Source organism: Gigantopelta aegis, chromosome 2 (assembly GCF_016097555.1).
Source record: "Gigantopelta aegis isolate Gae_Host chromosome 2, Gae_host_genome, whole genome shotgun sequence".
Taxonomy (NCBI): Eukaryota; Metazoa; Mollusca; class Gastropoda; order Neomphalida; family Peltospiridae; genus Gigantopelta; species Gigantopelta aegis.
In genome coordinates, this window is record NC_054700.1 from 5,241,711 (window position 1) to 5,267,691 (window position 25,981).

The following is a 25,981-nucleotide window of genomic DNA, read 5'->3' on the forward strand; positions in this document are numbered from 1 at the left end:
GATCCACTTTCTCAACAAACACAAAACAAATTTAAAGAGGAAGAAGAGAAATGCCAAGTGCTACTAAAACTATATGAAGTAGAAATTGTACTTAGGGGCCGTCCATAATTTTCAACATTTTCACAAGCGTACAAACCGTACACTTTTGACCACCCCCTACCCCCCCAAATGAAAAATGTTGATCAACATTTTTCATTTTCAAAAAAGTGTACGCTGGCCCCTTAACACACACACCCCCCCCCCCCCCCCCCCCCGTATGGTTTGTATGCTCGTGAAAATTTAGAAAATTATGGACGGCCCCTTACATATTCTCAAACAGTATCATCAGTCACATTATGAACATATTTTACCCAATGACGTACTGCTGATAAATGAATACTGTAGCTGTTTTAAAGGCCTTGCTTTGGTTATTACTATGTTTCCCCATCACTGTCGACAGGTTTTCTTTACCCTTTCTTAGGACAGTTGCTCCAACTTAATGATGGCTATCGCCTCAGCTGTAATAAGAAATGCCGTAGTCATGAGCATTAAAGATCGGAAGGGTTTTTTTTTTTTGCAATAGCTGAATAAAAATTGCTTTCTGTCATAGTTAGTTTGAATTTTCAGTTATTTGTTGCCAAATTTACTGGTTTAAAATGGCTGTATGCAGACTTACAATTGCTATAGGTTAGCATTTCACCTGCGATAAAACAGAAACAAAAATTGTCGGAGGTAACAAATACTCAAGTTTGAGGCTTGGATAGACTTTTTAAAAAACAATTAAAGCAGAAAAAAAGAGAAGATATTTCAATAGGATTCCAAAGTATACCAACATCCATAATATTAATATTACACATGTATGTATTAAAGACATTCATTTTCAAAAACACCCTGCCAACCCATATATTACATACATGTACATAAATCCACTGTATTCATTAGGTGTACCTGTACACTGGATTTGTGCAGCTTTGTAAAGCTTGGTGAGAGGGGATGCATACCCCCAGCATCCTCCCCCTGGAACGGCACTTGCTTTTTCGTTATGATTGACGTAGGAATTTAGCATCACTTCCCAAGGCCCGAGTATCGCTATATATATATTGAAGGGTTAGTCTCACATTTATTAATATTTTCCAAGTTGAACATTAACATTCCCATCTTTTAGTTTTACTTTAACAAGGGGATAAAGTAATTTAACCTGTCCACATTTATGAGAAATAATCCTTTAGAAATTGTCCAAAGTTTGAAAAGAAAAATTCAAAAGTTTATATCAGCTTATGACATCCTCTCAACCCACCTACTTTCATGCTTTGGAATTGCAATGGAAATTCATAATTTTATGTAAAATGAGGCTACATGTACATTTCCCCGAAACGTCCGTACCACAGGGATGATGAATTCAAACAAACCTCTTGAAGAATGACACACCAACTGTGACGAAGTCGCACCTTTACTACCACCTGTAACATCAGTCAAGAGAAGAAGGATCGGAAAGAACACCACGTATGTATGTATATATATATATATATATGTATGTATATATATACAAACAAAAACAGAATGACCACATCACTTGTTCATAGCACTAACAACTGCCCACATTAGTTCATTGGTTCCTTCCTTCATACTCTCGGCATCAAAGTCCAACTCCAACAGTTCGCGAACGCGCTTCATTGCAACTTCGTAATCATCATCGGAGAGTGGTGCGAATGCGTTTTCGAGGACGTCGGAGGCGTGAGCAACGTAGATGAGAGACAACATCCTCCGGTCCATCCTGTGAGGGTCGTTAGTCCACCGGCTGAGCACCGAGTCCTGCACTTTCTTGATCAGCTTCTGTTTGACCGTGGAGTCTGTGAGAGGGTGTGTAGTCATGTCGAACAACAGAAAGTTCTGCTTCTCCGTCGTGCAGACACCTTTCTCCACCAGGTTCTTGGCGAGACGTTCACGGACGTTTCTCAGCTGGTAGCGCAACTTCATCGGGTTCCACGTTTCGCCTGTCAACAAAATGTGAAAATTAACAAGCATTTTGAGAGTATTGCTAAAGTAATACACATAATATATCTGACCCAACAATTTTTCGTATCTCTTAAATGAAAGTTAAAGTTGATCAGTAACAGTACATGATAAAGCTATATACAAAATTCCACCTCAATAGCTTCAGGCATTGTAAAACAAAGTTTGGAGAACAAATTTTCATATCTCCTAAGTTCAAGGTTCATAAATCCGTCAAATTTGGTATATCTCCATGAAAATCAAACTTAATCTGTAATAGTACATGAAATTGATACGAATATACCAAAAATTTCAGGTTAATATCTCAAGGCCTTCTGAAAAAAAAAAAAGTCTCCGGAAAACTATATATGGGACGGACGGACGGGATGGAGATGAAACCTATAGTCACCTCTGGCTGGACCGGTAGGGGACTAATCATTTTAACCTGTAACAGAAGTATTAAAAGTGAAATATTCTGCCTATTTAATATGAATATATTCATTGGGTTCCACGTTTCAGTTGTCAATAAAACGTGAAAAACAAAAAAATTAACCCGTAGAACAAAAATTTATATCAAAAGTGAAACATTCTGTATACTCCAGTGATCTTACTGGTCCAATTTATGGGGTGGTACCCCCCTCCCTTTTCACAGTTTTCTGCACCGTTTTGCATTTTGCTGCTCCCCTTTTATTTTTCTTAGCCCCTCTTTAATTTTCAGCACTCTACAATATTTACCACACCCAGCTTCAATTCTATTGGATCCACTCTACTATTTCAAAATGTACCTCCACCTTCCCCTTTGTTTTGACACTATGAAAAAGTTATGTGTAAGTCATAATGACAGCCAGGTGTGACAAAATAGTCTACTACTCAAAAAACGTGTTTTGTAAATTTTAATCACCATAGCTAAAATGTACCCCCATAGGTGAGTGTTTTATGCACAATATTGCACCCTCAAACAATGTTTAAAATATATATACTGTACCTAAAAAAACTTACAATTTGAAACATTTACACAAGATGACATCAACTTCAATTTTACGTAATTAATATTTTACATGACAATGTTTGTTGAGCGACGTACCACTAACAGTGTTTCCCCCAGGATTTTTGTTCAGAGGGTTGGCAAAATAGTCTGACGTTAACCAAGCCCCCAAAAGGTGTGAAAATGCTAGGGGAGTTCGGGGGCATGCTCCCCAGTAATGTTTTTTAAAATTTCCAGTTGTTTTTCGATGCATTATGGAATACATGAGGGTGTCACGTACACTTATAGAACGAGATAGTTTAAGATAGATTTTAATAATAATGTTTTTTATTATTAAATATTTGCATAATGTCAAAACAATAATTTGAAAAAGAAGTATAAAAGTATTAGACTAAGCACAAACAGATAATACATATTACTGAATTACTGATTGTAATATGTATTATATGTTATCTATCTATGTATTTAAAAGTAAAACCCAGGTCTTCTAAAATTGGTGTTTTAAAAATTAATTATCCATGATTGAATATTCATTAGCCCTACTTCTGTACGTATATCAGGGGTTCTAGAATTTAAAAAAAAATATGACTTCCCATACTGACCAGTGGATAACAAATTTTACTGGTCATGATAAAAAAATTCACCTGCTAAATTGTAATCACTCAGTGACTGATAAAACAAATAAAAGAAAGTAAATATATTTTTTTATATATGTAGGTACATTTTTATAGTTGTGTTAATTCATCATATAATGCACTTAAAAATAATTTCTTTCAAGTCTTGCAAATTTAATTATGTAATGTTTAAATATAATTTAAAAAACAACACAAAAAAAATTAAAAATAAAAATTTGGAAGTTCGTAAAACAATATGGTTATGTGCAACCTTTAAAAAAACGTTTGGTGACCATATATTCATTAGTGAACTGTTGCACGTGAAAGGAAATCAAAAGTATTGACTTGTAGATCTGTTTTCCTTTTTACATATGATCGATGTTTTCCATTCGATCATCATCATGATGGTTTGTTTTCCCCTCACTGGCCACCGGGCTCTAACAATGGACATATTTATGGAATACTAGTATATTTATGACTACTAGCATATGCGTTTTATTTTATTTTATAATATCGGCGAATTAATCACAGAAGTGAACCTTTTTTTTAATGGTTACAAATTTTACCGTCCCTGTAAAGAAATTCATGGGGTCGGTGCGGGGTCCTTCCGGCCCCCAGGGTAAATACTGTACTAAGATATTCAATCCAGGCCTGTACTGTCTCGGGTGGCTGTGTATTTAAAGCATTTAAACAAGATGACATCAACTTCAATTTTACGTAATTAATATTTTGCATGACAATTGTTTGTTGAGCTACGTACCACTAAGATATTCAATCCAGGCCTGTACTGTCTCGGGAGGCTGCGTCTCCTTCATGTGTTTCAATGCCTCGTCTAGCAGCACGTCGCCAGTGGGCGTGTCAGATTTGCATATAACCTTGCGATTCATCAGACTTCTACGGCGCATCCCAGCCTTCTCGAGCTCGACGCGGCCTCTCATCGCCAGCTCAATGAGGATACAGCCTCGCAGACCGGACGAGATGCAGTCATTCCAGAAAGATGTGTAACCCTAAAAATAAATACAACATAAATAAAGTGGTTATAAATGTTAAGTAAATGGTTGGAATTTGAAACAGAATTTATCTCAAGGTACATACAAATCGCATAAATCAGTTATTTTCCAAAAAAATGTCAATTATTACATGAAATTATTTCGTCAAATTACAATAAAATTCGCCAACTGCTTTCAAGATTCGCAATTGGCGAATTTGGCAAGTGCCAGAGCAGGCCCTGTACATATATGTATATCAGAAAAAAGTGAAAGGGGTTCTATTATTACAAAAAATGATTCTTGCATAGAAGCAATCGGTACAGCTGGGCGGTATCGACATTTAGCTCGGTATCAGTACGGTATTGACACGATACTGATATCAAGTGGTATTTTCGGTATACTTGGCTTTAAATGCATGCCTGAGTTAAGTATAACACACTAATTTCTTCTAAATAAAATTAAATTCCATACACAAAGCCCTCATCTCTCTATCTTCTTTTCAGCTATTTTGTGTTCGTCAATATATATATCGTTAATGCTTTACTAAATGGCGGATAAAAGTTTTTCAATAGTTCACATCAGAAGATAGAAAATGGTTTAGCCAAACTTTTAGCCACTTGCAAATTTTATTAGCCTTCTTTTTGTAAAAATTAGCCAATGGCTAATTTGGCTACCGACAACGCGAGCCTTGGTTAATCGATTCAGTGTTCTTGCTGCTCCATTTAAGTGGGGCAGCCCGCCCTGCTATTGCCGCGCACGTTCTCCGCCCTCCTTTATTTTTCTGCGCCCCTCTTTATTTGCCAGCACCCTACTATATTTTCTAGCACCTATCTCCGCTATTTCCAAATGCACTCTTTTCCACACAAAAAAAAAGAAAAAAAAAAGATCAGTCTGCACAGGAAACAAGCCACGTTGTGTACGAAAAAGCAACTGACGAAACATCTACGACAGTTACCGTAACATAATTTAATAGTATTTTAACAGCCTCTATTTTGTCCCATACCTGTATCCATTTGTATGTTTAATACAAACAATAAAAGTTATATTTTATTTGAGCAATAAAAACATTTTTATTTTTATAGATTCGGCAATCTCCGACTAATTTGGCGCCAAATTTGTCATGTGATCAGAACGGTCACTCTATCTTTTGTTTCCACTGTCGTCTTGATATTTTGTCCTCAGTTACAGATATAATTGATTGTAACTGACGATTTTTACTTTCTGTCATTCTGTTTATTCAGCAGTTCTTATATCATATTGTAAACTTTTAATTTTTGGGGGATATCACCGCTTATAAAATCAACGGAAGTGTAGTGTTTGGCATTAAAATCATTCATCTTGAGTACCAAATAATATATACACCGCCACTTCAATGGCGACAATATTTTATCACAGCAATCGATTCATTCGATGAAGATGGGAATAACAAAACAAATTTTGACATTAGGGGATCACACAAATGTCTTTTTTGTTATTTGTATATCTTGAAATCTTTATTAAAATAATAATATTAAAACTTTGATCGGTCCAGCAAAACCGGAACTGCCAGTGAATATCAGACCGATAACATCTTCGGTTCAATTAAAAGACGAGTCTGCTTGTATTTCGTAATTAAAATAAGGAGTAAGTCTTTCCACAAAGTCTATCATCACACAACAACATGGTAACCACCAAGCTCCCCCACCCCAACATTTTTTTTTATTATTATAATTTTTTTGGAAGGGTGTGGTGCTGCACGGCCGCCCTCCTTTAATTTTCACCCTGCGAGAACACTGTGATTGCAATATATTTTGTTTTAAGTATCATAGCTGAAAAATGTAGAATAGTATTTCCTAAATATGGTATTTGTGTTTTTGTCGTTTGGGACATCGATGGTACGCGGTCCGACTATTTACCCCAAGACTCCATAAATATTTTTTGAAATGAATTAAAATGTACTAGTAGTTATTTTATAAAATATTTAGTGGAAAATGAAGTAAAAGAATTAATTTTAAGCCTTAATGACAGCCAATTGGTAAGGGAGATAATCGCCTATTTACCCCAAGACACACACGATACCGTTACGAGATACCCCCAAAACATACATGATACCCCATATATCCCAAAGCTTTAAAATGTATATAATTTTTTTTTTTTAAAAGAGGTACACATTTTCTTCCTGTTGTTGGTTTATATATATATATATATATATATATATATATATATATATACACACACACACACACCAATGTCTTGGGGTAAATAGTCGATTATCTCCCTTAGCAATTGGCTGTCATTAAGGCTTAAAATTAATTCTATACGTCATTTTCCACTAAATATTTTATAAAATAATACATTTTAATTCATTTAAAAAAAATATTTATGGAGTGTTCGTGTATCTTGGTGGTGTTTTGGGGTGTCTTGGGGTAAATAGTCGGACCCGATGGGCCGATGGTAAGTATCCTAGTTCATAAAAATAAACTCGAATGTAAATGCACATTGAGTTTATAGTGCCGGCGACATTTTCCATTAGCAAATACAGAGCCGTTCCGAGCAATTTTGCTCGGAACGGAATTGTGGTCGAAATAGCGACTGACACCATCTTTTCCCACCCTAATCGTGTAGTGTGATCTTTTTCGGGCATATGCAGACTAAGAAATACTTACTTTGAAACGATCTTCACTTTGAATTAAAGGAAAAACGACCGACTGTATGACTTGGGTTTAAAACGCGCGGTGCATTATGGGAGGAAAATGAAACTCGGAACAATCTTGTATGTGGAAAAGGATCGGTGAAGTCATTTCTCGTTCCATAATGAATAAAACAAAAACCATAAAACTAAAAATTAATTAAAGTTAATAAAATAACTTAAAAAGTAAAAATAAATTAAAGTTAATAAAATACAATAAAAGACCATTTATTAATTAATAGAAATGAAATAAAAATTAATTAAAGTTAATAAAATAAAATAAATGAGATTAAAGTAAAATAAAATAACATTTATTAATTAATAGAACACACGCACACATACATATATATATATATATTTTTTTTTTTTTTTTATTTTTTTTTTTTCTTAACGAAAAAAAATGTTAATACATTTCTCTAAAAATAACTAAAACATAAGTACTAAGTTTTAAACTGTTACTTACCTGTCTTTTTTCTGAGTTTTTTTCTTCTGAAAACGTCGGAGTGGGGGGTGAGGGTGGCAATGAAACATATTTCTCTCTTGTTTGCCAGTACGTAAAAACGTTACTGCTGCCCCTCGTGGCGAGCAAGGGGCAACAGTAACATACTGGCAAACAAGAGAGAAATATGTTTCATTGCCACAGTAACGTACTGGCAAACAAGAGAGAAATATGTTTCATTGCCACCCCCACCCACACACCCGGACGATTTTAGAAGAAAACTCAGAAAAAAGACAGTAAAGTAAGTTTAAAACTTAGTACTTATGTTTTAGTTATTTTTAGAGACATTAATGAACTTTTTTTCTTTAAAAAAAAAATATATATATATATATATATATAGTGTGTGCGTAAATCATAATTTTTATTTCATTTCTATTAATCAATGTTTTTTTTATTAACTTTAATTTAATTTATTTTATTTTAATTTATTAACTTTAATTTATTTTTAGTTTTATGGTTTTTGTTTTATTCATTATGAAACGAGAAATGACTTCACCGATCCTTTTCCACATACAAGATTGTTCCGAGTTTCATTTTCCTCCCATAATGCACCGCGCGTTTTAAAAACAAGTCATACAGTCGGTCGTTTTTCCTTTAATTCAAAGTGAAGATCGTTTCAAAGTTTAGTCTTTCTTAGTGTCCATATGCTCCAAATAGATCACAGTAGGTACCGGCAGTCAAAATTTCATTTACTGATTTTCACTGTTAATATACATTTTTAAAATACTGTAAAGAAATACAAGCATTTGACAAAAATAATTTTTTTAATATGTCTATTATTTTTGAAGTTATGCCAGTTTTTCCAAAAACACAAATACAAATCGCGTTTTTATGCTATGGGGTGCACCTTTTGGCATGAAATAACATAAAATACAGATAAATGACAATTACTCTTTTATGATTATTAAAATGTATGTATTAATCTGTAACAAAAATAAATGAAATGGGTTTAATACAGTATTATTTATAAAGTGCTTTTTACCTGTAAAAATTAAAATTATATCGATAAAAAGGCACAAAAATGTGTCTCGACACCATTTTTATGGGGTCACAAAACAAAATGTAATGATGTTACAGGTCTAATGCATTTTAATTTATGTATAACAAGTTATATAATATCTACCTATTTTTGTTCAGCTTTGTAGGAGTGTAACTTTATAAGTTACAGCTACTTGAAAATGACGTAATGTTAAAAATTGGGAGCGGAAAAAAGGGCCCCAAAATGGCGCAAATCTTCAATTTTCATAAATTTATAATTAAAAAAGTATTATAACTATGTACATGAAATTTGGCATGTGGATTGGGTATACACAGGACCAGCATCTGTGTTAAATTCATTGTTCAGATCTGATTATTTGTCATATAACATACCTGGAACTTTTTGTCCATTTTTTGAATTTGTCCATCGGAAAACATGTAGAAAAAATATTTACAACATAAAATAGTCACATTAGTCTTTTGCATTTAAACAGTGAGTTGAAAAGTAGTCTGGTATATACAGAATTAAAAATGTATCAACATATATGCCAATTTTGTTTTTTAACAATACATCTGTTTGTACAACAGATATTTCTTGCACAATTTTGAATATGTAGATCCATGTAGCAGGTAAACATTCTTTTTTTTGAAAAGTGATCAAGTCCAAAATAATTCCATTTGTAAGGGGTATGACATTTGATCTACATGTACTTGTTTGGAAAATTATTTTAATCAGCTCAGTTTTTGTAATGCTATGTTCATTTAAATAAGTGCCTACAAATGTTATTTCTTTCTCAAGAAAGTGATCAAAGTCCTCAGTTGCCGGGTTTAGCTGTAGAGCAGTTTTTAATGTTTTTTCAATTAATGCACGTATCCTGTTTTTTTCGGTATTTAAGAACTGCACTGCAAACTCAGAAAGTTCATCCCATGTTTTATTTTCCTTCAAATGATAGAGTTGAAGAAGAAGTCTGTTGGTACAGGAAACCTTTGGCAAGGATGGCCTACGCCCTCTTCCGATGAAATTAAATAATCCTTTCAACTTTGTAAAGTTTTCATCATCTAAAAGTAAAAAAAATTGTTCAAATAGTTTAAGGCATACTTTAACTTTAAAGCTTAAGAAAGTAATGAAACAGTATAACAGTGTGTAACTACTGAATTGTCAGGCACATGTGCAGGGGTCTATACTGTGTTGAGTGAAGTTTAAGGCAGGGGTGGGGGTGATAATTATACTCCCTGAAATACACTGAACAATAATGGGGGGATATTGTTAACACGGGAAGAAGGGGTAGATCCACAAAACCCTCCCCTACATGTGTGCCTGATCGAAATCAAATAAATAAATAAAATTTACATGTACTTTAGGAAGACTATTCAGTAAATATTACAGCAAAATAACTGTTTCTGTGATTGTGAACAACAATTCTTTAATGGATAATAAATATAAGATTTAATTTTAAAATTTGTATTCTATTTTATTCAATCATATTTGGAAACTTCATTGTTAAATGACATGGATGACAAAGGCATCATGTAACATAATGAACATATTTGAAGAATCATAAATTGATAAGCAATTTAATTTTTTTGTTTTTGTTTAAATATTAAATTTTAAATGAGTACCGTACATGTTGATGATGCTATAGTTTAATGAAATTATTGTACCAGCTATGGAAGTTCAACATAAATACTAGGCAATCTATTGGAATGTAACTGATAAAAATAAACGAAACCATCATCGATGTCCGCCATTTTGGAATTGTTCGATTTTATTTTATTCTTAAAAATTGTGAAAATACAGTCATAAAAATAATAACTGGTGTCGATAAAAAAAATGAAATGGTGCATTAACATGTTATTGTTTTGCATCTTAAGTTATTTCTGTTATTAAATGCGATAAAAGTTTACAATTATAAAAGACAAACGACCGTTAACGATTTGTTTACATTTTACAACAAGCTAAAAAAATCGAAACTACTTTTGGTCAAATTATTAAACTAAAAGTATGCATCGGTGATTAAAACTTATAAAAATATGGTCCTAAATAATAAATAAAACAAATGCAAACAATTAAATATAAGATAATTACCTAGTTTGTTGTATATCGTTGACGTTTTCAAATTTTCTTGCTCACATTTTTCAGCCATTCCTCGTGGTCGCGCACATGGTTATTTTCCAAGAAAGCTAGGAATAGACCTTTTTATTTCAGTCTGCGCATGCAAAGCTTTTTTTAAAGGCAATTGAATGACGATTCGTTTGATATAACATTTCGTCAGTCTTTTTCAAAAAATAAAGCCGTAGTAGTCATTTAAAAAAAAAAATTAAAATTAAAATTGAATTAAAGTTACTATACTATTTTTTTGTACTACATATTTGGTATCAAATTAAAGAAGAGTTTGTGCTGAATATCGTGCTATTTTTAGATTATTTGTACGAGTTACGGCGTTTTTGAGCAAAGCGAAAGAAAGTCGGTATGCATTTTGTGTCTGCACAGATTGCTGCTGGAGACGTGTTCCACAGCGTTAATTAGTCTTGAAATTAGTGTTTTGTCATAAAAAGTAATATACTTAAAACATGAACAATAAACACACAACAAACATCATATTGCAGAAAAAGATTTGATCTTTAATCCAGTATATTTTTTTAAAGGATAAATACTAGAAAATATAGAGATAAACGCAGGGGAAAATTGCCAGATTTGGACAAATTTACCAATTCCACTCAGCCTTCCAGGCTTCTGCTGGTACCTAATCACAGTACACGATTTGGGTGGGAAAACGTGATGACAGTCGTTTTTCTTTTAGTTTGACCGCAATTCGGATTGAATTCCGTTGCTGCGGAAGGGCGCTAATGGCATTGTTCGTCCCCAGGATTAACCTTTGGTAGTGCTTGCACTTGTAGCCAAAGTTAATCTTGATGAACTAGTGTGTATCCCAACCAAAAAAAAATAGGCTAAAACCGTAAGAAACATAGGGTTGGGGAGACGACGGGTGGGACGCTTTTCTTAAACGTTTATGATACGATTCTGACTGGTACATTTTCAGGAGTGTTGCTTAATACCTCTCTGTCTTTCAACCCTAAAAGCAACACTTCCTCCATTAACGTCAGTCGGGTTTCCTTCGAATCCTGATCGTTTTCCTCGTCATAATCCTTCTCGCTCTTCTGGTCTTCCGAACTTGCTTCCAACGCATGTGACGCAGCTGTTCGTCGTTGAACAAGACCGCTACTTCTCGGATAAGGACTTGACATCACAGTAAATTATGACAGAAGCAAAATTGAACGTTTAGCACTTTTCTATCTCAGCCCACACAAAATGGCCGACACGTACAACATATTAGTAAACCTAACACTGCAGCGCGTACCGCTTTACATATTAAAGTTTGACATAAAACCCACCACTGCTCTAGTGCCGATGATACCGATGTCGGACATTGCCGAATGAAAATGTTTTACGACAAGGAAGTCGGTGTGTGTGTGTGTGTGTGTGTGTGTGTGTGTGTGTGTGTGTGTGTGTGTGTGTGTGTGTGTGTGTGTGTGTGTGTGTTTCAGATAGCGTAGGTGGACTTTAAAACTGAACATTTGCCGAGGAAACTTCTTATGATATACATGTATTGCATTTATTTATTATTTATTTGTTTATTTATAAATATTATTTATTTATTTATACAGTTGTATCATCATAATCATCATCATCATCATCATCATCATCATCATCATCATCATATTCATCATCATATTCATCATAATTCATCATCTTATCGTGCATTGCTTGGGTGGGTTAATTGCTTAATTTGTGTTAGTTTATGTTATTTTACGATATCAATGTTTTTTATATAAAAAAATGTGGCAATCAAAAATATTTCAGGGTACAAATTCTTTCAGCCCCACTCACCCCGTAAAATGACATTCTAGACGCCTATCCACACATTGAAGTTGATGAATTCGGTTGTATGGGGGCTGGATGAAGCCCTGGCAATTAACCTAGATACTCAGCAATGCCGTAGAGATTGCCGAGGTGATTTAATTTTTCGCGGTTGTGGAAGTTTTAAATTTTAGTTATTTAATTATTTATTTTAAAATATGTTTGTAATACTGACACATAAACTCTTTCATGCCGTGGATACAATTTTTCCACAACAATTTATTTTTCGTTAGCTGCAAGAGTTGGGATGTGTTTCAATATAAAAGTAATGCGGACCCATATCTTATGAACATGGAAATACATTTTTCTTCTTCTCAAAACTCGCTGTAATAATGTGTAACTAGTGATGAAGTGATGGGACAACTAGTGATGGAACAAAACATTAAATTCGGGCAAAAAATATACAGATATTCGGGCAAAATGTGCTAACCTGAGACCTTTTTACCATGTATTTCCATCATTCTACCCTCATACTTATTTGTAATGCATGTAAAATGCGTTGTGATTCGTTAGCTGTTTGGCAGTAATGCTAATATAAATATATATTGTTATTCAGATTCGGACATTTTCGTTTAATTTGATCAAAAGCCATTAGTGGTGTATTGGTGCAACATACAAAGATAAAATGTGGTAGGGGAAAAAGAGGTGTGGTTATGACGGCATGGCTACCACACCAGTGACAGTTGTGTATGAATGTGTGTCTGTGTATACATGCATACTGACGTGTTTATACTAGTCTGTGACACGTGTGTGTGTGTGTGTCTGTGTGCGCGCGTGTGCGTGCGCACGCGCGTGTAGACATGTGTATAATTATGTATTTCGTCTGCATATGTGTATGTTTGTACATACATATTCTTTATGTGGTTCATGTGTGCATGTGTGTAATTTGATAAACTGAATTTAAGCATCTTTGATATGTTAATTTCTCAAGAGATTGAGCCCGAAAAAGAGAGAGAGAGAGAGAGAGAGAGAGAGAGAGAGAGAGAGAGAGAGAGAGAGAGAGAGAGAGAGAGAGAGAGAGAGAGAGAGAGAGAGAGAGAGAGAGAGAGAGAGAGAGAGAGAGAGGGGGGGGGGGGAGGGAATAATATAACTTGGGTAAGCTTCCAAAATAAATGCAAATTACGAAAAAAAAATTCATAAAAAAATGACGGTCGTCAGGCAGTTGTAGGCCATTTTCTCGGCCACGGACCTACGTCTATTATTATTTATCTATTTACAAAGCATAGGAAACGTCACGGCTAGGTCGGTAAGGTATTTTAGATGCACTCCAAAGCGTTACGCGCGTCGACAACCAGTGAAATTTATGACGTCTCAAGACCAACACAATTAATGTATTTTAATTTGTGATTGGTTAACGTTATTCAGAAACACAATCAAAATTAATTGTTTAATCTATTTTAAATTATTGATATATAATTTACAAATACAAACTTTTTTGTTTTTGTTAACAAAACATCTAAATTTTTTAGACGACAAATATCAACATTAAGTGCTGGACAGCTTTGTTGCCAAGGTAAACGATTCCTGGTAGAAGTCTTGGTTGATACGTTTGGTTCCTGAAAAATATTGACTTTTAATTCGGAATCATGAGTGTAGTAAGAACGTATTCACCGGCGGTAAGAGTTGGAAACTGGAGTGAAGACCTACAGCTGGAAGAAGTAAGATATAATGCCTTAAATATTTATCAATCTCATTTGTTTTATTTTTACAGTCACAACAGTGTTTACATTCTTGCCATATCATAATCGGCGGCAGCGTATCGATTTTGAAGCAGTTGTCTTGAGAAAGTTAGAAATGATGTGAGGTCGGTATTGAAATAAGTGTGCTTGAAATTGTAACATCGTACCGCAAACATTTTGAGCGTTGTTTTTTTTTGTGTCAATAATTCCAAAGTGGCTTGACATAAACAAAGAAGAACCATTTGTCAATTGTCTGTTCAATTTGGAACTCACAACTATTTTAACAGGGATGAATTTGAATGACATCAGTATTCCAATGACATCACTTTACAGCTCACTACAATAACAAATCTATTTTCAGAATCCTGGAAAACTTTCAATGTAAAATGGATGTTGATGGTTTTTGTTTAATTTTGTTATTAATTAAAGTTTTCTAGTGGATGCCATTGGATTTTGTCTTATTTCTTTTTAGGACCAGCTAAAAGATTTCTTAGAAAGAAGAGAAAAAGGACAACTACTGATACAGCAAGATTCAAACTTGTCTTCAACTCTAGTTAGCAAGGTAAACTGCCCAGACTTGTATATACAGCATCTTGCAGTGATCCATAAAGGGGCGAGACGTAGCCCAGTAGTAAAATGCTCGCTTGATGCACAGTTGGTTTGCGATCGATCTCTGTCGGTGGGCCCACTGGGCTATTTCTCATTCCAGCCAGTGCACCACAACTGGTATATCAAATGCCGTAGTATGTGCTATCCTGTCTGTAGGATGGTGCATATAAAAGATCCCTTGCTACTAATGGAAAACTTAAACAGCAGTTATCATACTTTAATCTTGCTAAAAATTATAAATAATGTAATACAGTATCCATTACTTTCCATTATTTTAGGGTACATAATTTTACCCTGCCTACTCGCTGGCAAAAACCCTGCCTTGAGGTACGATGGTTGCAGGATCGACTTGGGACCCAGGTTTTGGGGTTTTCCCCATCCCATCTAGTGCCCTATGACTTGTAGATGCCTAGCTGCTTCATTGGTACTAATGAACTTTTCAGCTAATGGTAGAATACAGACATGCTATAAATATATAAGCAGTGAAATTCTTAGGAAATTATGTTATGTTGACGAAAGCAAATTTAAGAAAAAAGATGTATTGCATTATCCAATAACAGTAGTTTGACAGTGAAACCTCTCTAACCAAACACTCATGGGACCAAACAGATGGTTTATTTTATTCAAGTACAAGGACAATGTTTTTGATTGCTAAAAATTAAACTACAATGAACATTTTTACTTGTCCACTGGACAACCACCAAGGTCTATTTTGCTTGTGCAAGTAAATTTTCACTTGTCAGGACAAATGGACAAGTGCTGTAAGGTATGTTCAGTTTAGAACTTAGGTTCTCTTCTGTACTATTTAAAAAGGGACGGTTTTGAGAAAATTCCAATTTACAGAGTGTCCAGTTCTGATTTGTTTTACTTTCTGTGTATATGTGTGTGTGTGTATTTTGATTTGCAGCGAGATACTAGCATTTCGCGAGACGGGTATGTCCACTACGGTGATGTGGTCAACTTGTACTGCAAGGAGGCGAAGGACAGGACCGTGTACTGTCTGGACATTAAACCACGCGAGGCGACCATGGTGGCAATAGACATGTCGGACGAATCCCGCCTCTCTCAAGTACTGTCCAATCCCTGCCCTGTCATTGGAACAGTGAAGTGTGCACCCATACTGAGGACTGCATTTGCAATTAGGAGGTTTGTCATTGTAATTATCACAAAGCTCTTTCTCGTATTTGAGGTGGGGGTTATAGTGGCAGATCTAAGGGTTGTGGGGGTTGAGCACATGTCATTACAGCCTTCTACATTGCGACCAATATGATCACATATGCAGTAAAAAACATTTATCTGGCGACTAAAAAGTTCATACTATCTCTATAAAAAATAGAAGTAGGCACCATCTGGCTCCTAGATGTAAAAGGGGTGGGATGTAGCCCAGTGGTAAAGCCTGATGTGCGGTCGGTCTAGGATCGATCCCCATCGGTGGGCCCATTCAGCTATTTCTCGTTCCAGCCAGTGCACCACAACTGGTATATCAAAGGCCTTGTTATGTGCTATCCTGTCTGTAAGATGGTGCATATAAAATATCCTTTGCTACTAATGGGAATAATGTAGCAGGTTTCCTCTCTATGACTGTCAAAATGACCATATGTTTGACATCCAGTAGCCGATGATTACTAAATCAGTGTGCTCTGGTGGTGTCGTTAAACAAAAACAAACTTTAAACCTAGATGGAGATGTTAATGTAGAGGGTTGCATTGGGTAGCACACCCTAAATGGATTTTATGGATCCGCCGTTGGGGGTCTTAATTCATTCGGTAGAGAACTTGTCTGAAAAACTTGGGTTGTAGGAATGAACCTCCATGACAGACTAATTTGTTTCTCATCACAACCAGTGCTCCATAAGTGACATATCAAAGGCTGTGGTATGTGCTGTCCTGTCTACATGTGGGAAAGTACATACGTATTAATATTTATATACAGACAGGCTGTCCAGCGATCCTACTTTTTCCTACTTTTGGGTCTTTGTCCTATTTTTCCTACTCTTTCTTCAAACTACCTAGTTTTTCAACTTTTTGTTTTGTTTCAAACTGCCTCGAATTGCTATTAAAGTGAGTATGTTGCTTTTGTTATTATCATTTTTTTTTGGCAGCAAGATATATCTCCCAATTTGCGGCAATATATAATCTCAACATATTAAATTTACACTGAAAGTTGTGAGATGAAATTTTATTACTGTCGTGAACTCAAATGTTACTTTTGGAATGTCTACATTAGTGTACTCATTCAATACTCAGCTGGGTAGTGGAGTTGTAGTATGTACATGGGTTAGAGTATTTAGTCCCCTACCGGCCCAACTGGAGGAGACTGTATGCTTTCAGCTCCATCCTCCTGTCCATCTGTCACACATATCATTTTCTGTCTATGTATTTTTTCCAATGCCCTGAGATACTGAGCTGATGTTTTGTGCATAGCTTCATCGTGTACTGTTACATATCACGTTTACCTTTCATGGTAGTTTACACATTGTTTTCCCAGTATAAGCATGATTAATGTTGCTACTTACCGTACTGTTTCAGTCCTACGTTTATCCTACTTTTTACTTCTGTTTTCCTACTTTTGACCTACTTTTTCTATATTTCCATTCCTACTTTTGTCCTACTTTTTCATAAGGATGTGCTGGACAGCCTGTACATGTATCTGTTAATGGTATATTGTTTGATACATATTGATTGTGTATTTTATTAATTTAACCCCATCCTCTCTTCTTTGTCTAATCTGATAAAATTAATAGGTGATGATATTGAATTGGATGATATTGAATGAATGAGATGTGGTAATATTTATAACAAGGTTTCATCTCTGTCTGTCTGTCTGTCTGTCCTACATATAGGTTCCAGACTTTTTGTTTGTAATGCTTCAAGATATTCAGCTGAAATTTTGTTTATATATCTTCATCATATGTAGTTACAACTTACAGATCAACATTGACTTTCATATAAGGATTGGCCCATTTGTGGCAGAGTTATGGCCCTTGAACTTAGCAGATACACAGATTTGTTGGTCCCGGTAGAGGAAGTGTATATTGCTCTAGTAGTAGCAGTATACTCTCAAGATTGCTTGTTTTCCTTTTAGTGTGGATGGGTCACCTGATGGGACAAGACTAAAATATGGCGATCCGTTTCAGTTGCAAACAATGGAAGAAGCTGGAAGTGTGAGTATCTAAATATTAATTTATAAAGTAAATATTTGTTTGATGTAGCCTCTTCTCATTATTTAATCAACAGCTAGTAAAAATTTGAATGCTGATAATGTGTGAAGTGGCCAGGTGATAGCCCATTGATAAACACTCTATCTAGGACCAATCCCCATCAGTGCTCCACAACTGGTGTAACACATCAGTGGTATGTACTATTCTATCTGTGGGTTGGTACATATATAACAGAAAAATCAACCTCCACTTAGATGATTCGAACCACAGACTCTCAGTACAAGAGTCCAGTGCTCCCCCAACTGAGCTAATGGGGTAATTCCCACTAGCTACTGCCAATAGGGGCACTTTATACCAATACTACTACACCAATCCCTTGCTGCCAACCAAATAGTTTTTCATGTCCTGGATGGAGGAGCCGGCCAAGGCCGGCACCTGTGCCCATGACAGGCGTACGCTACAACAGCTTGATCTGAAAGTACATGTAAAACCCTATGACCTGACCTAATCAAAAAGTGGAGTGTTGGCAGCAGGTTTCCTCTCTCGTTAGTGGGAGGAACTCTGCCCCCACCACCATCATACAACCCTGCCCTCCCAGTTCCTGTGGGCCTGGTTAATTGCCAAGATTGCCTTTTGGAGGGGCTGTAAAGTGTAGCTGCATTTGTACTTTTGAGATTGGGATCTAGCTCAGTTGGTAGATAATTCACTCAAGGTGTGTCAAGGGTCTTAGGATTCAACCTCCTTGATGAACCATCCACCCCTTATCCCAACCAATACCTATGACTATAATATCAAAGACCATGGTATGTGCTGTACGGTCTGCGTGAAAAAGAATATAAAAGATGCCTTGCTGCTGATGGAAAAATATAGTAGGCTTTCTCTGATGACTATGTGTCAGACTTACCAAATGTCTGACATCCAGTACCCGGTAGTTGATGATTAATTAATCAGTGTGTTCTAGTGGTGTTGTTAAAGAAAACAATGTTTAATGTCAGTGTATTTTGGATTAGGATTTTGTGTTCCTCATAAAAGTATCATCTTTGATGTGTACCAAACTTGTAAGCACTTAAAGTGTGTTGGGCCAAATTAAGGATCAGTTGTCTTGTGTGAAATGTTTTCTCCAACTCACCCAGTTCCTCAACACTGGCAGATTGAAGACCATGGTATGTGATGTCCTGTCTATGGGGAAAGTGTACTGTCTATGGGGAAAGTGTATAAAAAGTGTTTTTTTTAAAACTCCATATAGTTGCTCATGACTGGTACATTAAGAGCCATGGTATGTGATGTCCTGTCTATGGGGAAAGTGTATAAAAAGTGTTTTTTTAAACTCCATATAGTTGCTCATGACTGGTACATTAAGAGCCATGGTATGTGATGTCCTGTCTATGGGGAAAGTGTATAAAAAGTGTTTTAACTCCATATAGTTGCTCATGACTGGTACATTAAAAGCCATGGTATGTGATGTCCTGTCTATGGGGAAAGTGTATAAAAAGTGTTTTAACTCCATATAGTTGCTCATGACTGGTACATTAAAAGCCATGGTATGTGATGTCCTGTCTATGGGGAAAGTGTATAAAAAGTGTTTTTTTTTGTAACTCCATATAGTTGGTCATGACTGGTAAATTAAAACCCATGGTATGTGATGTCCTGTCTATGGGGAAAGTATATAAAAAGTGTTTTAACTCTATATAGTTTGCGTAACCCATTTTTTGTTCGCACATTGAATTTATGACATCATTTACATGGTTTTGCCGGGTTACGTAAATACAAAATAGGTTGCCTGAATTTGTTTTTGTGTGATCCATAAACGGTTTATGCAAATTATCAATTATCAGAGGTCTGAACATGTCTTTTTTGTTTTCTTTCTAAAGCTGTATCTTAAGAGTGACAAGGTCACCTTTCAACAATGTTCTAAGAAATCGGGCCACCAGCTGTTGAATCTGGTCGCTGAATCATCATACCTCACCCACTGGAAGGTCCTACACAAGAACCCACAAGTCAGGATGGAATTTGAATACACACCCGTCCCGGTAACATGATGATCATTTACTTTTATTATTGTTGTTGGTATTATTATTATTATTATTAGTCCCTACTGGTCCAACTATAGGTTTTGTCTCCATCTGTCTGTCTGTCTGTCTGTCTGTCTGTCCATCCACCCATCCATCTGTATGTTCATCTCTTTTTTTTCCAAAATTTTAGAAATATTTTACAGTGTTTTTATTTTTGGGGTATCTAGTTTTATGTCCAAATTGGAAGATGTTAAATAAAGAAGAAAGCAAAAGTTTACTTAAAATCACTGGTTACTGATAATTATGTGATTTTAAATATTTCTGTTATTATTAATAAAATGGAAATGTTTATTTTTCTTTATTTGTTGCTGTTTTAGTGACTGAATTTGAAAATAATACATTACTAGACTAAATATCTACCTAAAATCAGTGGAAGGTTCCTATCAATGTATTCTACTTTATCATATTGTATGGTAATGTATTGTAATTGCAATGTATTTCAAATATATTAAATATTATTCTGATATATTTGAAATATTCTCATAATTATAATGTATTTCAAATATAACGATTGTTATTTTATTGAATTTTAAATTTATTGAAAACTGTGATAATACATTAGAAATATTTATTATATTTGATAGATGCATGTGTGTGCAGTGAGAATAGATTGAAAGTGTATCAGATACTGTATGTTGACAGAATTGTTTGAATACTGTGTATGGAAAATGATGAGATATCAGTCTGTTTGAAATGAACCAGATATTAGCATAATGCTTTAGTAATACATGAGATATTTATGAATTTAGAAAGTACCATGCATGTACACTTACAAAAGGAGTTGTTTACTAATTACATAATGCAAAATTTGGCATTTTTTGTACTCCTCTTTCCTCTTTGTAAACAATCCCCCACCCCCTTGATTCCTGCCATAATAACACAGTTTAAGCAAGGTTATACGATTTTCTATAGTATTTCTCTTTATTTGGTTTTGTAATAAATATTAGAGAGAAAATCAAAAACAAAATGGGACAATTGTTTTGAAAACATTATGGTACATATAACAGTTGACAAACACCCCCTCCCTCTACCCTAGAGTGTTGCATATTTGTTGAATGACCCCTAATGGATTTTGAAATCCCAGATTATATCACAAAGTATTTGATGTTGACCAAGACTTTTACTTTCTTACAGGCGAATGAGCCGGTAATAATAAGTCACTGCAAGACCAACCGAAATATGACTGTGGAAGAAAAATATTTAATCAGGTATGTCAACATTCAAAGAGATACCCATGTGATATATATTGTCTCTAACACTGTGAAATATGCTTTCTGAGAGGTCATGACCTCTAATCAGGTGATCGACTGTGTCACACAGTACAACTCTGCATAGATCTTCATGCAAAAAATGTGCACTTGGTTATTTCTATTAATATTTTTCAGTTTTTATAATTAATGTTAGCTGCATAATTTAACAAAATATATATTTTAATAATTTTGTTTAGCCGTAAATATGTTTATAAGGGACAGTTTAGATGGAGTGTTTTAGCCTTACTTTGGGCTTTTACCCCTAAAATAGATAACCAGCCCTCATAAACCAAGGTTGTATACATTGATCTGTGTATATAGCCACTGCTGTGTTAAAGTAATAAAGATGGCTGCCCCCATTATTGTTGTATTTATGGAATTCATCTTTGAATGCAGGCTATTTCATGTTTTTTTTCGAATACGATTTTTATGTCAACGAGTGGTGTATAAAAACCATATTTTCACTCATTGCTTTGCAATTCGTGAAAATATGGTTTTCACACATCACGATTTGACATAAAAATCGTATTCGGAAAAATACCATGAAATGGTCTATTTGTTATATACATATTTCCTAATTTTTGACAATATCTTTCGCTTTTTGGTAATATCTTTCGCTTATCCTATCGAAAACACGTAATGTCATGATATATTTCTTCCTATGGAACTTTGCCAGAAAACTTACTTTACCATGGACTTTTAAAAAGAAATTTGATTAAAATTTATCTTTATTAACATTTATTTAACAATACTGCGGTGCAAACATACCTGACAAAGCAATCCTCTAAAAACTCCCACAAAAACAAAACGAGTCGAATGCCGTTAAATTCTTACACTTACACTCGATGACACTACATTGTGTCATCATTATTTAGCTTCGTATTCAATTCGTTTTAGATATTTTATCGTAATTGCACTTCGTATCCCTTTTTTATAGGTACAGTTGTTTAAATTACATTTTTTTTTTTTCAAATACGATCAGATGCATTGGTAATCATCAAATTTAAATAAGAAAAACCGAGACGAAGGGAGATAATTTAATCATGCACTTTTACAAAAAAGTAAATACGACTTCAATATATTTCATTGCTATGTATATAATAAATACATGTATGTATATATAAATATGCTGGAAAATAATCTACTGGCTCTTAGTTAATTATATTTTTTATATGTAGAAACAGTTAAAATGTCATTGGCAAAAAGTTTAATGTTTTTCTTTTCAGGAATGAATTTGGCATGGAGTATGAGCTTTCAGCACACACATACCTTGATGCTCACCGGGCGGAGGAGGAAGCCAACGTGTGGACGATGCAGATGAATGTCCCAGGTGATGAGACGGCTCCCTTCCATGTTGGTGCCACCACGGAACCATCGCGACCAAATACCACATCGACATCGGCCTCGCAAAATGAACCTGCTCCACAAAGTGCAAAATAACACTCTTGACATTTATTAAATAAAAAGGTGTACGCTGAACATTTATGGGAACAGTTTTAAACTGAATTTTATTATTTGTGAGTACATAAAGATTTTTCTTTCTTTGGGGAAAAGCAGAATGTTTTATAAGAACAGTGAAACCTGTCTAAACCGGACCTTGAACAAACCGGAATCCTGTCAAAACTGGTCAAGTTTCATGGTACCAAATTTTCTAAATTCTATAATGAGACCCTGTAATCACCGGATCCTGTCTAAATCGGATAAATATTACATCTCCGACGTGATATTTTAGACAGGTTTCACTGTATAAATTAAAAATAAATTAATAGAAGATGTATTACAAATGAAGTTGTTAGCTGTTTTGGTAAAAACTTAATAAAATGTTTGGTAAAGAAAGTTGAGTTGTAAACAATTTTAAAAAGTGATATTTGTAAGAAATGTAATTTTAAAGTCACTGACCCTAGTTTCAGAACTGCATACCTTTTTTATTTTACATATGATGCAAACACCAGGCCTGGTGCTTATAAAACTTTTAGAGTCTAGACTCGAGACTCTAATAGAGACTGAGCCAGTAATGTCATGACAACACCATACAAATTGTATGCGTGGTACGTCATTAGAGACTGAGTTTGGACTAAACGTTTTATAAGCACGGGCCCAGGATGACCAGAAACGAAACATATTTGCCAAAATAGAAAAGTTATAAAAACATATTATAAGTAATGGGTGCTTTAATGGTGAAAACCCCACTATTTTACCATACCAATTACTAGGGTTAGTGTCTTTAAGAATAAATTTCCAAAAATCATTTGGTTGAATGTTTTTTTTTACATTACATATTTATGTGAATGATATGTGTAAAACCAGCATAATATTTCATTTCTCATTTAATAGTTGTGAATGATCGACACATATTTTTAAAATGTCATCTTATTTCACTGCTCTTATGTCCTGTTACACAAAATGATCTTAACTACAACTGATCTTAGTGACTTGAAATCTACAGCTGATCATAGTGACTTTGCTACTGGTTTTTGTGACATATGATTACAAATTTTAAAATTTCAAGTTCTGAGGTCCGTGCCATATTTCCATTCCAGTGACTGATTGTGCAGTTTAAAAACTTGTCATTCTCATCCGGTGTATACCAACTATGTGACCAGGTTGGCACTCAACCGCACTGTTGTCACTTAGCACCGTCTTTGTGATTTTCAAAAGCATGTCCACCATGCTGAATATGACCAGGCCATGTTCACAAATTTGGTATTTTCACTCAAATCAAACTTTTTTTATCACATACACTAACTCAATTTGTCCCCCAGTTGTCAGCCCCGAGGTCACACTTACATGTACTGTATGCATTTTAAAATGTCTTATGGAAGGCTCCATGTCTGCCGTACCTGTAAAATACACATCGGCATCACTTGCTTGTCCTTTTGTGGAATCATTGTGCCACCCTGTTTTGAGATTTTTTAGGAGAAATTAGATCATCAAGTCTTTGCATGTCACTATTCACAGCTTTAATTGTTACCCCACCATACCTCCCCCCCATCCTGTATATTGTAGAATGATCACCTGGTATGATCACTGTTTTCTGACAGTGATTCATGAGTGGATGCTAACACAACTGTCAAAACAATGTCCACTGAGTTCCAATCTTACGCAGGCTGAGATTTATCAATCCAGTTGTAGGAGTTGCAGTTCTCATGCAGACTTAATAAGTAGGAAGGATGTATCATCCCTGGGAAGTGGCTGTTCTATAAACAAAACACCTGACAAAGATTCACGAAATGTCTTTTGGACTCTGCCTGACAGATTTTCATGGAAGCCTACCATCAAATCTTTTGTCAAAATGTCTTTTGGACTCTGCCAGACAGATTCATGGAAGACTACCATCAAGTCTTTCTCAAAATATCTTTTGTACTGTCTGACAGATTCATGGATGTCTATCTTCATGTTTGTCAAAACGTCATTTGGACTCTGCCAGACAGAGATTCATAAAAAGCATACCATCATTGTCAAAACTTCTTTTGGACTGTCTAACAGAGATTCATGGAAGACTATTTTCATGTCTTTTTCAAAACTTTTTTTGGACTGTCTAACAGAGATTCATGGAAGACTATTTTCATGTCTTTTTCAAAACTTCTTTTGGACTCTGCTTGAGGAGGCATCAGCTTGAATGGATTTTGTTGTTCAGATTTGACATCAACACAATTGCAGTTTTGGATTATGATTATCTTCTTTTTTTTCTCTCTCTTTTTTAACTACAAAGTAAAAACCACAATTGTCAATACTCTGTGTTTGAGAGTTAAACTAAGCTTTGTTCTTTCATAATTTTATTATTTTATAAAATTATATTTAAGACAGTCGACTGTACTGAAGAAAAAGAAAGAATATTTTGCAATATAATTATTTATGACCAAGTTAGTTATATATTGTCTCTTGCCTAACCTGCTGTATTAAAAGTTAATATATCTGTGTTCAGTTGATTGTTTTTCTTTATCAATGTCCAGTGTTCAGCAGCTACATTAATTTGTAGCATCATTATGTATACGTTAATACATTTTAGGTGTGTTATGTTTGTCGGTTACCGGTTTTGATTGCGTATGGTAATTCCGCCAACAACGCGAAAAAGGCTAGTAAGACTGAGGTATTTCTTAATCACAAACAGCTCACTGTCTGCAAGTATCTAACCGAGCGGGCTCCCATTTTTTCAAGATGTGTGGGTGTGGTGTGGTAGGGTGGGGGAGGCTGATTTTTGTCGACTTGAACAGACTGCAATAAAGATTGCAAACTAATCACTACGCATTTTAACATGAATAAAAAAAATATTGTGAGTGAAATGATGGAAATACATGGTGAGGCTAGCCCATTTTAACAGAATATCTCCATCGTGTTTGTCCCAATTCTAAGATTTGCTCCAACACTGCTCTGTCTTGTATGCTTATCCGTATGGGACTACTTATACATATCTGAGGTGTGTGGGTTTCTTTGGGGGTTTTAAAACACGTGTATATACTTTCCGTCCACTTTCAGCATATTACGTTTGATTATAATATAGTCTAACATATTAACATTCCGAATACTAGGTAATGTTATGTTGAGCAAATTATCTGAACATCACATAGTAGTTTCACATTGGATTATT

At 34.9% G+C, this 25,981-nt stretch overlaps 2 protein-coding genes across 2 annotated transcripts; one reads left to right on the forward strand and one right to left on the reverse strand.

Annotated features, from left to right (window-relative positions):
- Window positions 1–251: 251 nt before the first annotated feature.
- LOC121380342 (Golgi phosphoprotein 3-like) lies at window positions 252–12,037 on the reverse strand. The gene is made up of 3 exons (XM_041509126.1): window positions 11,762–12,037; window positions 4,331–4,577; window positions 252–1,973 (listed from the first exon to the last, which is right to left on the reverse strand). The coding sequence occupies exons 1-3, from the start codon at window positions 11,948–11,950 to the stop codon at window positions 1,549–1,551; spliced, it is 861 nt and encodes a 286-aa protein (XP_041365060.1). The 5' UTR covers window positions 11,951–12,037; the 3' UTR covers window positions 252–1,548.
- Window positions 12,038–14,128: 2,091 nt separating this feature from the next.
- LOC121380350 (cilia- and flagella-associated protein 161-like) lies at window positions 14,129–25,309 on the forward strand. The gene is made up of 7 exons (XM_041509136.1): window positions 14,129–14,281; window positions 14,775–14,864; window positions 15,819–16,057; window positions 17,996–18,074; window positions 19,943–20,101; window positions 21,278–21,351; window positions 22,620–25,309. The coding sequence occupies exons 1-7, from the start codon at window positions 14,210–14,212 to the stop codon at window positions 22,831–22,833; spliced, it is 927 nt and encodes a 308-aa protein (XP_041365070.1). The 5' UTR covers window positions 14,129–14,209; the 3' UTR covers window positions 22,834–25,309.
- The last annotated feature ends 672 nt before the right edge of the window (window positions 25,310–25,981 follow it).

What these genes read in the sequence shown, in the direction of transcription:
- LOC121380342 (XM_041509126.1), bottom strand. Translation starts at nt 11,950, where the DNA reads ATGTCAAGTCCTTATCCGAGAAGTAGCGGTCTTGTTCAACGACGAACA. An exon ending in TAGGGTTGAAAGACAGAGAG is followed by an intron (nt 4,578 to 11,761) that starts GTATTAAGCAAC and finishes ATTTATTTTTAG; the next exon opens with GGTTACACATCTTTCTGGAA. An exon ending in CTGGATTGAATATCTTAGTG is followed by an intron (nt 1,974 to 4,330) that starts GTACGTAGCTCA and finishes TTTTGTTGACAG; the next exon opens with GCGAAACGTGGAACCCGATG.
- LOC121380350 (XM_041509136.1), top strand. Translation starts at nt 14,210, where the DNA reads ATGAGTGTAGTAAGAACGTATTCACCGGCGGTAAGAGTTGGAAACTGG. An exon ending in CAATGGAAGAAGCTGGAAGT is followed by an intron (nt 18,075 to 19,942) that starts GTGAGTATCTAA and finishes TTCTTTCTAAAG; the next exon opens with CTGTATCTTAAGAGTGACAA. An exon ending in TTGAATACACACCCGTCCCG is followed by an intron (nt 20,102 to 21,277) that starts GTAACATGATGA and finishes ACTTTCTTACAG; the next exon opens with GCGAATGAGCCGGTAATAAT.